Here is a 13,704-nt window from a genome sequence, read left to right as displayed (position 1 = left end):
GCAGAGTAAGCACCATGCACCCTTGCTCACAACCGTAGGATCCGCATAATTTTCTGCATCTGATTGACCAAAACGCGTAACCAATCAGCGTTAGAAACGTCCCGTGAGTTCACTATACCTCACTGCACCTGATTGCACGCTCTTTGAGAATAAACGATCGTGTGCAGTCGCGCACATGATACGTTCCTACGCCCTCCTTCATCCAACATCCCTCGTCCCGCCACGTGGACACGTCTTCTTCCCACTACAGATCCACCAACCGCCACGTGACACGTGTGCAGTCTCAAGGATACCATCCTACATCCGCCCACACCGTATCTCCCCCTCTTATAAGCTTCAACAGGTACTCTTCCTTTCCATATAGCCTATATGTGTGATAATTGTACCAATAACTTCATTTAAAACATAATCATATTTAATATAGTTTTTTACCAATAACTTGTAAAAAATATGTTTGATAATAAAAAAGTAAAAAAAATCAATTATAGTGATAATTAATCTGCAGTATAATTTGATTTTATTTGGATTTTTTATAATGATAAATAAATCACATTAAATGCACATCAATATGTGCATTTATTATAAAAATAAACTTTGGACATTTTGTAATGATAAATAAGTCACATCAAGTGCAAATCAATATATGCAATGCATTAAACTGGATTGTTTGCTAATTTATGTTGAAATCTCATTAATCTCATAATTACATAAAAAATAAAAATCTTATGCGGGAATAAAAATCTAGTGCAATGGTAAATAAATCATATCAAGTTCAAGTCAATACATATATACACTATAAAAATAAATAAATTGGGAGAATTGGATTGTTTGCTAATTTATATTGAAATCTCATTTATCGTATAATTACATAATAAATGAAAGATCTTTTAATACAAATTTTTTGGACAAAGTATATCTCTACATCCCAAAAAATAACTTTTTTCTAAAAAATAAAATAAAAAATTAGAATTTTTATTTAACCAAGTTTTAATATGAGTTGCGGTATCGGATGTAAGGGCTATGTTACGCTCATATTTTAAAAAAAAGGGTTTTAAATAAAAAAAAAATTAGAATTTCTTAACTAAGTTTTAATATGAGATGTGGTATCGGACGCAGGGGCTATGCTTCGCTCATATCTTTTTAAAAGGATTTTTGAATAAAAAACAAAAAAAATGGGAATTTGCTAACTAAGTTTTAATATGAGACGCGGTAACGGACGTAAGAGCTATGCTTCGCTCATATCATTTTTTTCAAAAAATAATTTAAAATTTACTATTTTTAAGAAATAAAATTAACTCAACCAACAAACTTTTTTCTACCAAAAACACTACGTAGTCTTGATTCCCATAAAGGGGATACGTAGGACCAAGATCACTCTTGTGAGACATAATAATAAAATATAGTTTTTTTGGTAAAAATATAATAATAACACAATTAATAATTCATGTAATATAGTAGGGTACCATTCAAACGGGTAACTGAGGTACTAATATATTCCCTAGTGTGTACTCGACTCCCGAACCTGGATATCCAAGTCCGAGGGAGATCAATGTGATTGGGCTAAAAGATTTTTCTACATTTTTACTGGAAAAATGTAGTGGTGACTCAAATAAGGTCGTGCAGCCGAAAATCGAGGCGCGACAACCACCATCTAGAAACAACCATCGTTTAGCCAATAATGAGGACAACATCTAGTGCTTCGAGAATAACATTGGTCAACACGATAACACAAACACTAACCATATTCAGACCATGATAGATCTGAACCACACAATATGTGAACTACTTCAAGATTTCTATATCCAACAATCCCCTCAAGATGGAGATTATGCATCATATCCATCCGATTTGGAATGAAGAAAAATAGTAGTAGGCACGACAATCCTTAAAAGTGGGATGACAACATCGACTAAGCATCAACTTGGAAATAAGGTGATAACCGGAAAAAGGATCACAACCCTAAGTTTCCCTCAAGGCGGATACCATGGCTCTAATACAATATTGAAATTTTAGTGCTTAGGATTATGGTATTGAAGGAAAAAGGAGAATGATCAAAATAGTAAATTCTATTGATAAAATTATGAACGATGAAGTCACGATATTGTGTTTATTTTTTATACAAAAGACATTACATTAACTTCTATTTATATTAAAACTAGACTCCTAATTAGATAAGAAAACAAATCATAAAATACAGTAATTTCAATCATAAGAGATCTTTTATGATACTAAACAATCTAAGATATATAATGACATTTTCTCGATATCCAAATATCTTCTAGATATTCTCTATATAATACATTAAGATATTCTCACATACTTCAATATATTCTAATACAATGTTAATTTGAGGATGTAGTTACAATTAGTAACATTTTTAGGAGGTATCTTAATTATTATTTTAAATCTTAACATGTTTTCTAAGTAAAACCTTAACTTAAATTTGAAGAAAGAACTTAACTTGATTTTCATAAAAGTCTTTATACTTTATTTTTAAGTTAAATTAAATGATTTAAAAAAATATTTTGGAATATTTAATAACTATTTAATAATAAATAATTAATATTTGAATAAATTAATAATTGCTTGTTAATTAAATAATATTGGGGCACTCGTAGATGGTCAATTTGTCATTTAAGAGGAGAAATGATATTTCCTCCTACAAATATTATACATCATAAGAGTAGTGACATGTGACTCAAATGAGAATTACTCATAAAAATTATGAGAACAATAAATCAGTGTCATACAAATGCACATGAATGATAAAGATTAAAAAATAGTTAACGATCATTTGATCACTTAAAAAATTTATATGCACTTATTTTTTAATCTTGATAATTCAAATAAGATCTAATGATACATAATAATTATTTTTATTTCTCATATTAAAAATTGTTTTCACTCTAGTCACTTTCTATACATACATATATATGTTGACAATCTTAAGTGCATGAATCTTAATTGGTAGTTATATGTATTATTAATATTCATAAACTTTCTCTATGTGAAAATTAATTTATTATTGAACTCAGCTCCAAACTTAACTTCAGTTAATCCTTAATAAGTCAAGCTGAGTTGAGTTAAGTTTGACTCAACTAGTTTTCACTCATCTAAAAGCTTTGTTTGGGAGTTACAAGGGAAATGAAAGGAGGGAGATCAATGGGCAAGAAGGATGCTAAAATAATGATAATGAAATAATATTTTTTTTATTATTCCTTTAAAAATATAATTAACAATGAAAAATATACACAAAAATATAATTATATTATTTTACTAAAGTCATTGTGGTACTTTGACATGTTTGTCTCAAGAAAAACCCTAAATTGGAGAAACCATGGAAATTGGCAAGTGGAGGGTTTTAGAGGGCTCTAGAAAACCTTCAAAACCCTTCCATCTTTTTCCCCCAACTCTCAAATAAGGAGACTCTTTCCAAAACCCTTCATTTCCTTCCCCTCCAAACAACTCTCTCAAACAAAGCCTTACATTAAATCCCAAAAAAAATTACAAATTCATTGAAAATAAAATTAACACCCCTCTATTTATTATAATATATATATAAAAATAATCAAGATTCAAGTTGACCAACTATGTAATTTTAAGTCTACTACTGAACCAAAAATTCATGAACCGCAAAGGTTTAGCTATAAAAATATTTTTATTGAATCCAACTCGAAACTCGAGTTAATGCTTATCGAGTCAACATTTTCACCTCGATTAGTAGAGATAGAAGCTTGGTGCAATCGATTACTCCGTGCGAGTAATGAATTAGCCAGTGTTGTTACAACAATTATCATATTTAAACTGAAACAACTTCTTCCAAAACAAACTAATGTCTCTTCAATTAATTTTTACCTCGTTGAATAGGTAAAATGGCTTGTTGGAAGTATATCATGAAATCTCAAAACCTCAACCTCTCACTATGTCATCCATCCATTGTTTAGAAGTATATCATGAAATCCCAAAACCTTCAACCTCCCACTATGTGATACATCCATTGTTCACTATCATATCCCCACATTGTAGTTATTGCCTTTTATGGTCAACACAAGTCGTACACGGTCACACATTAAACGTGATGAGAGATCAAGGGAGTCCTAGAAGAGCTAGTGTTACTTTTTGTTAAGAGACTGTCGTGCAGGATATATTAACCTATGGTCCAATGTCTAGATAAATCTTGATAAGGTTTTAGGAGTTTTCAAAATTATATCACGACACAATTGTGTCTCAATGAACCTATGTAAAAATTATTTTATATATGCTATATCTATATATTAACATATGAATATAATGTATTATATATGTTAAAATTTAAAAATTCATTGAAATAAAATTAAAAATCCTATCTATATTATATTATATATAGGGAGGTCCGTTTATATTCCATTTGAGTTATATCAATTACACTAAATTTTATCTCTCTATTCTTTTTAAATCCAACGTATATTATTATAACTTAAAAACTACCAATACCTCTCTAATTATCCTTTCATTTACCCACTTTTATTTTTATCTCTCTAATCCTATTTGCTCTACCACTCTCACCACCGTAAAAAATTGCTATCTATTTTATTCTCCATTGTCAAACCCAAGTCCAACATATCATTTTCATATTTGTTCTATTCCTTCATTGTCAAATCCAAATCCAACCTATCTCTCCATTAGTCGTTTCATTGTCCTTGCATTCTCAATTGGAGAAGGCTCATTCATCAAGTTCTTTCTCATATTTCACCATGAATTCTTGTAATGTTGTGGAAGCATCAACAAATGAGTCAAAAAAGAGTTGATGCTCTCACTACTGTATAGTATTTATTCCCGTAAAAAAAGTACTTCTATTATAAATTGGGATCCATGACTCCCTAATTTCAGTTTATAATGCAATTTAGAATGTAAGAACATTGAATTTGGGAATGATATTCAACCTGCACTACTAATGGAGGGATGGGTTGGTCTTGGGTTTTATAATGGAGGAATAGAACAAATTTGAGAATGATAGGTTGGATTTAGCAATTTTTCACAATGGTGAGAGTGGCCGAGCAAATAGGATTAGAGTGATAAAAATAAAAGTGCGTAAATGAAAGGGTAATGAGAGAGGTATTGATGGTTTTTAAGTTATAATAGTATAGACTGTTAGATTTAAAAATAATAGAGGGACGAAATTTAATGTAACTAGTGTAAACAAATCCCCTAATATATATATATTAAAATCAAGATTCTAGTTTACCAGTTATGTAAGTTTAAGTCTGTTACCAAACCAACAATTTATAAATTTTGACTGGACAAACTTTTAGCTATAAAAATATTTTTATTGAATCCAACTCAAAACTTGAGTTAAATCCTTATCCAGTGGACATTTTCACCTCTATTAGTAGAGCCTAATGTAAAACACATCAATTAAGTTTTACGTCAACGGACAATTTCACCCCTGAATCAAATTTCGGGGTTTTTATTACACATTTTTTTAATCTTAAGGACCAAATCACATGCAAAATTCAAGTATGTGATTTTTTATTTCTCGCGATAATACGATGAAATTAAATGGATAGAAGCTAGAAGTTGACAGACATTTACCAAATTCATATGAGAATGGGCCTGGGTGTTGCAATATTGTTCCAACAACATTTGACCTTTGTAATAAACCCCACAAAAATCGTTGGAATAGCTTTGAAAAGCACGTTGTAACAGTGTTTCTTGCTACATACTCACGTCAAGTTTGTCCCGAGAAGATTAAGATTTTTATGGAATATTAGTGGTGCAAGGTTTAAGTGATCTAGTAGAATATTAAACCTCAAACTCCGTCATATCTCACTACAGTGCAAAGGATAGCAAGCCCAAAACAATTTTCTGATCGTGAGAAAGGATTGCTTCTAAAGCTAGGCATATCAGATACATTATATACTAATCAGATGATAAATTTGCAACCATCTGAAAATAATACAATGCATGTTGATTTCATTTCTCTCTTGAAAAGTGACCCTGTCAAAACAACATAGCAACTCTAACACCTAAAGTTGAAAATATATTATTCTATCAAGGTACAAAAGAAGCAAACATAAGTACAATACGAAATGCAGTTGGCATATCATTAAATGATGTGAATATGCCAAACCAATCAACCTCCCTGCACAATTACTACCTTCTTCAGCTTGAAGAATCACCCAAAAAGTAAAGTACAACATCAAGTACAATAGCTGCACTGCATATAGAACAGACACTCCAAAAAGTCCAAACAGGCATACTCATGTTTTAACTGATTCCAGAAGAAATTGTAGATGAACCAGAAGGCTGAAATGAGTTCATTGCTTATCTTCTCTGCCACAAGACACAAGCTCGTCAGCATCTACGACTATGACTGACCATGCCCTCTGACACCCTGAGTCATAAATCATAATGCATGCATAAAAGTCATAATTTGATCATGACATTAGTGTTTCATGAAGCTACTTGACATTAGTAATCTGTCCAATATGGTTCATAAGAGGGCATTTATTTGCAGGATAAGGGTCATGATTTTACATGGTTTAGTATAAGCTTAAACAAACAATGTATCATACTAACATCATTTACATGTTTGGCATATTAAATCAGCACTTTAGCACATAGTGTGATCGTATTAGTAGTTCACCATATGTTTTTCATATCACAATTCTTACAAAGAAGCACAGTAAGCTATGCAAAAAAAATCACCCACCAGTTTCATGTGTTCTACCGATTAAAGCTATATAATAAGCCCTCAAAACCCATTAAGATGCTAGAGGGAGAGACTGAATTGTTCTAAAAAATTATTAATTCGTATATTGGATAATGGCACTTTCTGTATTGGATAATCTTTCTACTGAGGCTGATAAGGAAAGATTGTACATCTCAGTGATACTGACTGGGTAAAAATAGTCTTCAGATTCTCACTTGTGACTTCAATGAGAAGTGATACTGTATTGGCTTGTTTTGCTAAGTCTGATTATGTCTACCTAATTTCCATGATACAAATTTTAGTTTTCTCAAATCCACACTAGTGTACAATTTGTGCTTTCTATGAGTCTATGACACATCATGAAGAATAAAGATGTCCGACCAAGAAGGGAGATGGCAAGATAAGAGAAAGGATCCAGACAGGAAACGCATGGATGGCATAAGATTTTAGACATGGGATTGGTCTCTTACTTTTTCCTACGGAAAGCTAGAAGTATACTCATACTTCTTTGATAATCGGTACATTTTGGTTCAGCAACTAAATTTTGGAGACTGGTCTCCTATTTTTGCCCCCTTCAGCCCATTTCAGTTACCTGAAATGGATCAGTCAAAAAGGCTAAGCTAAGGGCATACCTTTTTTGTAATTGGTACTTATGGTTTGGCAACTAAATATTGGTATGTATGTGTCTATTTACAATTTTTTTAAATTTGAAATGGCTTGTTTTTTTTAGTAGATTCAAATGACAAGAGTTTGGTTAAACAGGGTTAGGGTTGGGGTTCGAGTCTTATGGATGAAAGTATGCACTCAGACTGCCTCAGAGAGCTTTGACCCCATTGAATGTATCTTTACAACTCAACTTGGATTAGCCTGGTCCAATCTAACTTCCAAGCACTGAGGGTCTTGTACCAAAACATGGACCAACTTACTATGAAATAAGTGCAGCACCAATATCCCATATTTTAGGTGCCCATCCTCCTTCTATCTCTTTGAGCCTGAGCAGCTTTTCATCATGCAGCACAAGCATCCATATGGGCAACTCCAAGGTTGTTAAAATTGAGATTCTACTTAGTCCATACAAAGACAATTACGATACGAAAATAATATAGACATTATGGATTTTACGGTTCATATTATAATTGAATTCTTGCCGTTTCAAAAGAACTTCAATTAAGCTCACATTCAAAGGAGTTGCATGTCAAACTTAATACATGAAGAGCAAACCTTTTTAGCTCTGGAGTTTCATGCAAAAAAGTCTCGCCAATTTGATAGGGTCTTTTCGTTAACCATTGCTGGTGCCAAAGGCCTACCAAGAAAACTCTCGTTTATTAGTAAAATAATCCATCAGAGCATTAATTTTGGATTGATCTTGAATGTCAAGCACCACCCTTGCTTTGGCATTAAAAAGTCTGTTTCTAACTTCAATGCTAAATCCAAGAGCATAGTGTAATTGAGGGTTCTTAAGAACAAACCACAGCATGCAATTGTTATCCCATCTATAACTAATGGTGTTCTATAGAGGTATATAACTAAAGAATATCATAGTGAATGAAATTAGTTTTAAGCAAAGGCAACTAAAGAGGACAAAATTTCAATTTAATACAAGAATGTTACATATCCTCAACACCATTGCAAGCACCTTTATAGTTGGTACATTTCCTTTAATGAGTAATTCATTTGGTTGAATCCGATCACTATGAGAAGCTACCAATGGAATTAATCTATGGAGCAATGAACCAAGCAAAGGAGAAACAAAGTGCTTACAATAGTATCTAGGATAGGTTACATTCATGTATTAAATTTAAAGTTCAATTGAATTTCTGTACTATTTAGTTGGTTTGCTCGAAACTAATTTCATTCATTATGATACTCTTTTGTTATACGCCTATATGGAACATCTCCACAGACCTTTTCGTAGAGTTATTTTATTAACCCTCAATTACACTGTGCTCCTAAATTTAGTGTTGACCTTGAGGTTTGAAATAGAATATTTAATGCCATGAGAAGGATGTTGCTTGATATTTAAGATTGATCCAAGATTGTTATTCAAATAGATTGTTCTAGTAATAAACGAGAGGCCTTTTTGGTAAGCATCTGGCTCTGTCAATGGTTAACGAGAAGACTCCAACAGATTGGTGGAATTTTTCGGATGAAAATCCAGAGATAAAAAAGTTCTCTCTTCATGTCATAACCTTGACATGTAGCTCCTCTGGGTGTGATCATAACTGGAAGGCTTTCAAAATGGTAGGAAATTCAATTAGAGTATGAATTGTAAAATCCATAATTGTAAAATCCATAGAGTGAGTTATTTTATTATTTGTTTATCTTAATTATTTTTTATTGACTATTTGTCTAGGCCACACAAAGACAAAGATCTTACAAGTCGTATTACGATCATATTTATGATATTTAACTTCCCTCCTGATCCTAAGTACAATCTCAATTTTAACTACCTTGCATGTGATACTAAAGATGGTCCCTAAGCCTTGGCTCAACTCAACTAGTACGTTGAAGGAGTGAGCTTATGTATTATATAGCATAGAGTAGGTGATTGAGCCTGGGAATTCAAGGTAAAAACAGGTCAGATTTTGCCTTAAATAGGATGAGCCTATATAATATATAGCAGTTTGGCCCTAGCATGTTTACCTGTTTAAAAAGAATTAGACTTAGATTTGACCTGTTTAAAAGTCTGGTGTGGCATGTAAACCTATTTAAAAACCTATTATGCTATAAGGTGTTTAAATAGACCAACGAGTCTGCCTTTAAATAGGCTAACAAACCAGTTTTTAAAAAGATTGAACACTAATAATTATATTATATTTTTGCATATATTTTTTATATTAAAATTTCAAATATAATACTATTAGTTATGTTAAAATAGTATAATATAAATTTTAATATATTATAATTAAATAGATTGGCCTGTTAGGCTTAATATGCCTTTTAGATGGCCTAAAGCTTGATTTGCTAAGCTAAATAGGTTTTTTTTAAAACTTTAGTCCGAGCTATTACGAAAAAACCTAGTCTAATATGTTATAGGTCAGATAATAGCCCCATGATAGACAACCAGAAACGTTTCCACCCTGCTGGGACTATCAGTCCAGAGAAGATACGGGCCAAATTGCTAGACCAATTATGCCATGGAACAAGGATATGGAGTTTATTCTAGAAGGAACGTGGAGATATATGGCAAAGAAAGGATGAGGGTGTTATGCTGCAATGGAATGATGGGTCAGAAACGGTTTTAGGGAGAAAATCTGTCTAATAATTAGGGATATTGTTCGGACATAGGCTTGGGACCCAAAAGCTATGATAGCTGAGATATATTTTTCCTGTAGTATTTCTGGTCTTCCTATTTCAAATAGGAATCCACTGTTCTATGGATATTCCTCAATTACACATATAAAAGAGGTATTTCAGTTGAATTTGAATGATTTGAAACGGGAGATTTGGTGTGTGAATGCATGTGTATTTGTAAAATGCAAAACATTTATGAAGCATAGGCATGGATACTAGGATAAGACTCAAGATAACACAGACAAAGTTACACAAAAAAAGTTTAGAATATCAGACGGGATGCATAAATGTATACATTAAAAATTATAGAAATGCATAAGTATTGATATCTATAAGTATGAATGCTTATACAAGTGTAAAAAAATATAACTGAGATGTATTTGACATGCATTAAAACATTGCTTAAAATCATTTAAGTATAAAATATCATAAACTAATAAATTTATATTCCAAAGAGTACTGTTTGGAGATGTCAAAGTGATGTAGGGAGTAATGAATTTTAGAGTATGAGTCATAAAACACGTCCAACATGGCAAGGGCTCTTTTCATGAGGGTCAGTCCTTTATATATGGAACTTAATTATTTGAAAACATGAAGTCCAAAAACTAAAATATTACAGGAATTACACTATAGAATAAGTTTAAATGTAACACATAGGTTGTCGTAAAGTTGAAGAGATTTAGCAGAAAGGTCTTTTAAAGTGTAATATAAACAGCAGAACTTACAGCTCAATTTAGCGAATGCATTTTTGCACATTCTAAGTGGTAAAACGTGTATGAACAGAGAGATAATCCACTTGCGCAACATAACTGATCTGCTTTATTTTTCTTTGGTGTATGAATTACTCATTTATTCAAGAAGATTGCTGAAAATTGAACAATGAAAAAAACTAACATAAGATGGAAAATTTTACCTGAAACAAAAAGAATGGATTGCCAGCATTGATAAAGGTTAGTTATTCTGAAGCAGCAGATCTCGAAATTTTGTGTTTCAACTTTCTATTATGATTTTCCTGTTAGAAGTTGGTAGAGGAAAAACCAAATAACAGTTAATTACTGCTTAATATTTATAATTTTCTATCAGGCAGGCCTACCAACATTTAAGAAGTTTAAATCACTAATTCTCAATATAGTTAAAGAAAGCAACCAAAGTAATCCCAAATCTAAAATCCATTCCACTACATGTACGATACCATGAATCTAAAGTCTAAAACCATTCACAAAAAGTGGTTCTACTTGACTCCACACTACAAAATTCTGGAAAAAGAAAAACTACTACTGTCCATCCTATATCATGACACTGCATATTCCATAAATCAAAACTCTAAATCCATTAAAAAATAGTTATGCTTGACTCCAGATTCCAGGAATTATATACTAATTAAGAACATATTCTTAAATCAACAATATAATCTGCACACTACTTTCATTACAACGTTCTTACATAACATCCCTTTCCTTTTCTGTTCAAAATGGACATTGCCTACTGCATTTCATCTCTATTACAGTCGTACATGTTATTTCCTCTTTCGGTAATAGAACAATAGAGGCATACTTTCAATATGCCTTCTCTTTCTTTTCCCAAAACTAGTAAAAGCACAAAGAATGTTTAAGAAAAGTATGAAAATTCATTTTCCTTAATAAAACAAGCGAAACATGCTTTGCAAAATACACTCTTTTTTCCCCAAAAAAGTGTGAACAAAAAATGAAAAAGAAGTGGTTTGCAAGAATCATTTCCCTTCCTCAATAAATCCCATAGTTTGTCAATTCAATCTACTTATAGTCATTATCTATCCCCATGAAACCGACATACAAGTCACAATTTAAACTGCAGACTCCATTATTTGTATGACTAAATCCGACTACCCACACTCACCTTACAGTATGCCTACCGCACCTAAAAATACAATATACCTCAATACTAACTCAACCTACATCACTGATCAGCCTATTTCAGGTGTTCACAACAAGTTTTCCTTTAGACCACTACATTTTAAATGTGATCGTCATGCTACGCATACATAATTGTTCGGCGATGAGGGTTTTGAATTGTGGCACAATATTGCTATTGCAGAGTCTTCACCAGTGTTTTAAATTGTGGTTGCAGTTACTGCGATTATTACGGTCATTGTGGTCGTTGCAGTGTGAGTTATTTTGTGATTAAAAAACTATTCTTGAATTCGATGCGGCTTGATGCGGTCAAACGTGGTTAGGTTGCGGGTGGATGTGGCCGCATCATTGTGATTCTGAATCACACTGCAATTGCAGTATGACGAGGTTGCGGTAGTCACTGCAACCGCAATATTGCGGCTGCAGTTTAAATCACTGGTCTTCACAAACACAGTGTACAATATGATAATAAAGAAATTTTGACAAAAATAAGCTCACCAGCTCAAGAACCTTAGCAGAGCTATTCTCCACAGACCTAGTCAATTTCTGAATCTTGACAAGCATCTTCTCATACAAATCCTCCAACCCCGCAGTATAACTTATTGCTTCAGAACCCATCAACTTACTTAACTTCCCAATCTCAAACCCCACTGCATAATCATCAAGTTCCTTCTTATCCTTCGCAGCCTGCTTCATCCGGCTCAACCGCTCCTCATCCTCCTTCATCCGCGTTCCCTCGATCTCGCAATCCAGCGCTGGAAACATCGAATTAGGGCTGAAAGAACCGTAATGCCCGCGAAAAGCAGGGCCAATGTTGATAATGTCCATTGATTTCGCCTCGAACGAGTTACCGGCCCTTCGGAATTGATACGCGCGGTACTCGTGTGTGTGGATATGTGCGGTGTGGTCCGATGTGGGCGAAGCGAAGAGGAGAAAGATGCAGGGATTGAAAGTCGAAGGCTGGGTGGCGTTTTTGATCGGAGAGGAGAATTGTGAAAGAGAGGAAAGGGAAGCGGTTACGGAGAACTCGCGCATTGAGGGGCGGATAGGGGTTTTGCGGCGGGTGGAGAACCAGCCGAGGAGGGAGGAGTTATGGTGGAGGAGGAGGCGGTGGAGGGAGGAGGGGTTGACGGTGCCGGAGGAGTCGTAGAATGAGGCGGTGGAGGGGGGAGGGGAGGAGAGGAAGCCGGTGATGGTGGCGAGGAGGGTGGGAGAGTCGGTGGTGGAGGAATCATCGGTGAGGTTGAGAGGGGTAACATGGGTGACGTGGCCGAAGAGAAGGCCGTCGATGGAGGAAGAGGAAGTGGAGAAGCGTTGGATGAGAGAGGCTAAGGTGGGGCCGGAAATTGCGATCTTTTGTAATGGTGGGTTGTCCATCGGCGCGAGGATGAGACAGATTTGTGAAATGGGATTCTGAGCAACTCAAGTGAGTGCAAGTTGCACAACCTTCAAAAATAAAAAACCCTCTACCTTGGAAAGAGAAGAGAAGAAAAGATTAAAACATTTGGGAAAGATCCACTAGAAGATTCAAATTGAAGGGTAGAAATATAATTGACAATCGTGTTTTCCTCTATACATATATATGATGTATTTGAACATCTCAATTTTTCAAAACCAAACCACATATTTTGGTACAATTTGTGGCAACGGGTGAATTTGCATTTGCAATCTATTTAAAAGGATTTGTCTTAAGACAATTACTTTTTTCAAGATTATATTTTAATGACCTAAATTCCACACCAACTTAGCCCAAATTCCATTGCCAGAAGTTCTAGTAGAATGAGAGATCCAATTCCAAAGTTTTATTATAATCCTGAGATTCAGTGATAT

The 13,704-nt window shown here is 33.6% G+C and overlaps 1 protein-coding gene across 3 annotated transcripts; it reads right to left on the bottom strand.

The window, feature by feature from the left end:
- LOC109362893 (BRISC complex subunit Abro1-like) lies at window positions 5,933-13,382 on the bottom strand. Of its 3 annotated transcripts, XR_002109456.1 has the most exons (4): window positions 12,373-13,382; window positions 10,899-10,997; window positions 6,907-6,968; window positions 5,933-6,312 (listed from the first exon to the last, which is right to left on the bottom strand). XR_002109456.1 is itself a non-coding variant. In XM_019608964.1 (3 exons), the coding sequence occupies exons 1-2, from the start codon at window positions 13,249-13,251 to the stop codon at window positions 10,941-10,943; spliced, it is 936 nt and encodes a 311-aa protein (XP_019464509.1). In that variant the 5' UTR covers window positions 13,252-13,382; the 3' UTR covers window positions 5,933-6,373; window positions 10,899-10,940. The 3 variants fall into 3 exon arrangements, 2 of the variants coding, with proteins under 2 accessions (XP_019464509.1, XP_019464508.1); XM_019608964.1 differs by lacking the exon at window positions 6,907-6,968 and having other exon boundaries at window positions 5,933-6,373; XM_019608963.1 differs by lacking the exon at window positions 6,907-6,968 and having other exon boundaries at window positions 12,373-13,381.

This window comes from Lupinus angustifolius, chromosome LG12 (assembly GCF_001865875.1).
Source record: "Lupinus angustifolius cultivar Tanjil chromosome LG12, LupAngTanjil_v1.0, whole genome shotgun sequence".
Classification (NCBI taxonomy): Eukaryota; Viridiplantae; Streptophyta; class Magnoliopsida; order Fabales; family Fabaceae; genus Lupinus; species Lupinus angustifolius.
Note: the sequence above shows the minus strand (reverse complement) of the source record. Positions and strands in the feature narration are given on the sequence as shown.

Bases quoted from the DNA above. Each gene is read 5' to 3' on its own strand.
- LOC109362893 (XM_019608964.1), bottom strand. From the start codon at position 13,251: ATGGACAACCCACCATTACAAAAGATCGCAATTTCCGGCCCCACCTTA. The intron at 10,998-12,372 runs GTGAGCTTATTT...AACTTCTAACAG, and splicing joins CTGCTAAGGTTCTTGAGCTG to GAAAATCATAATAGAAAGTT.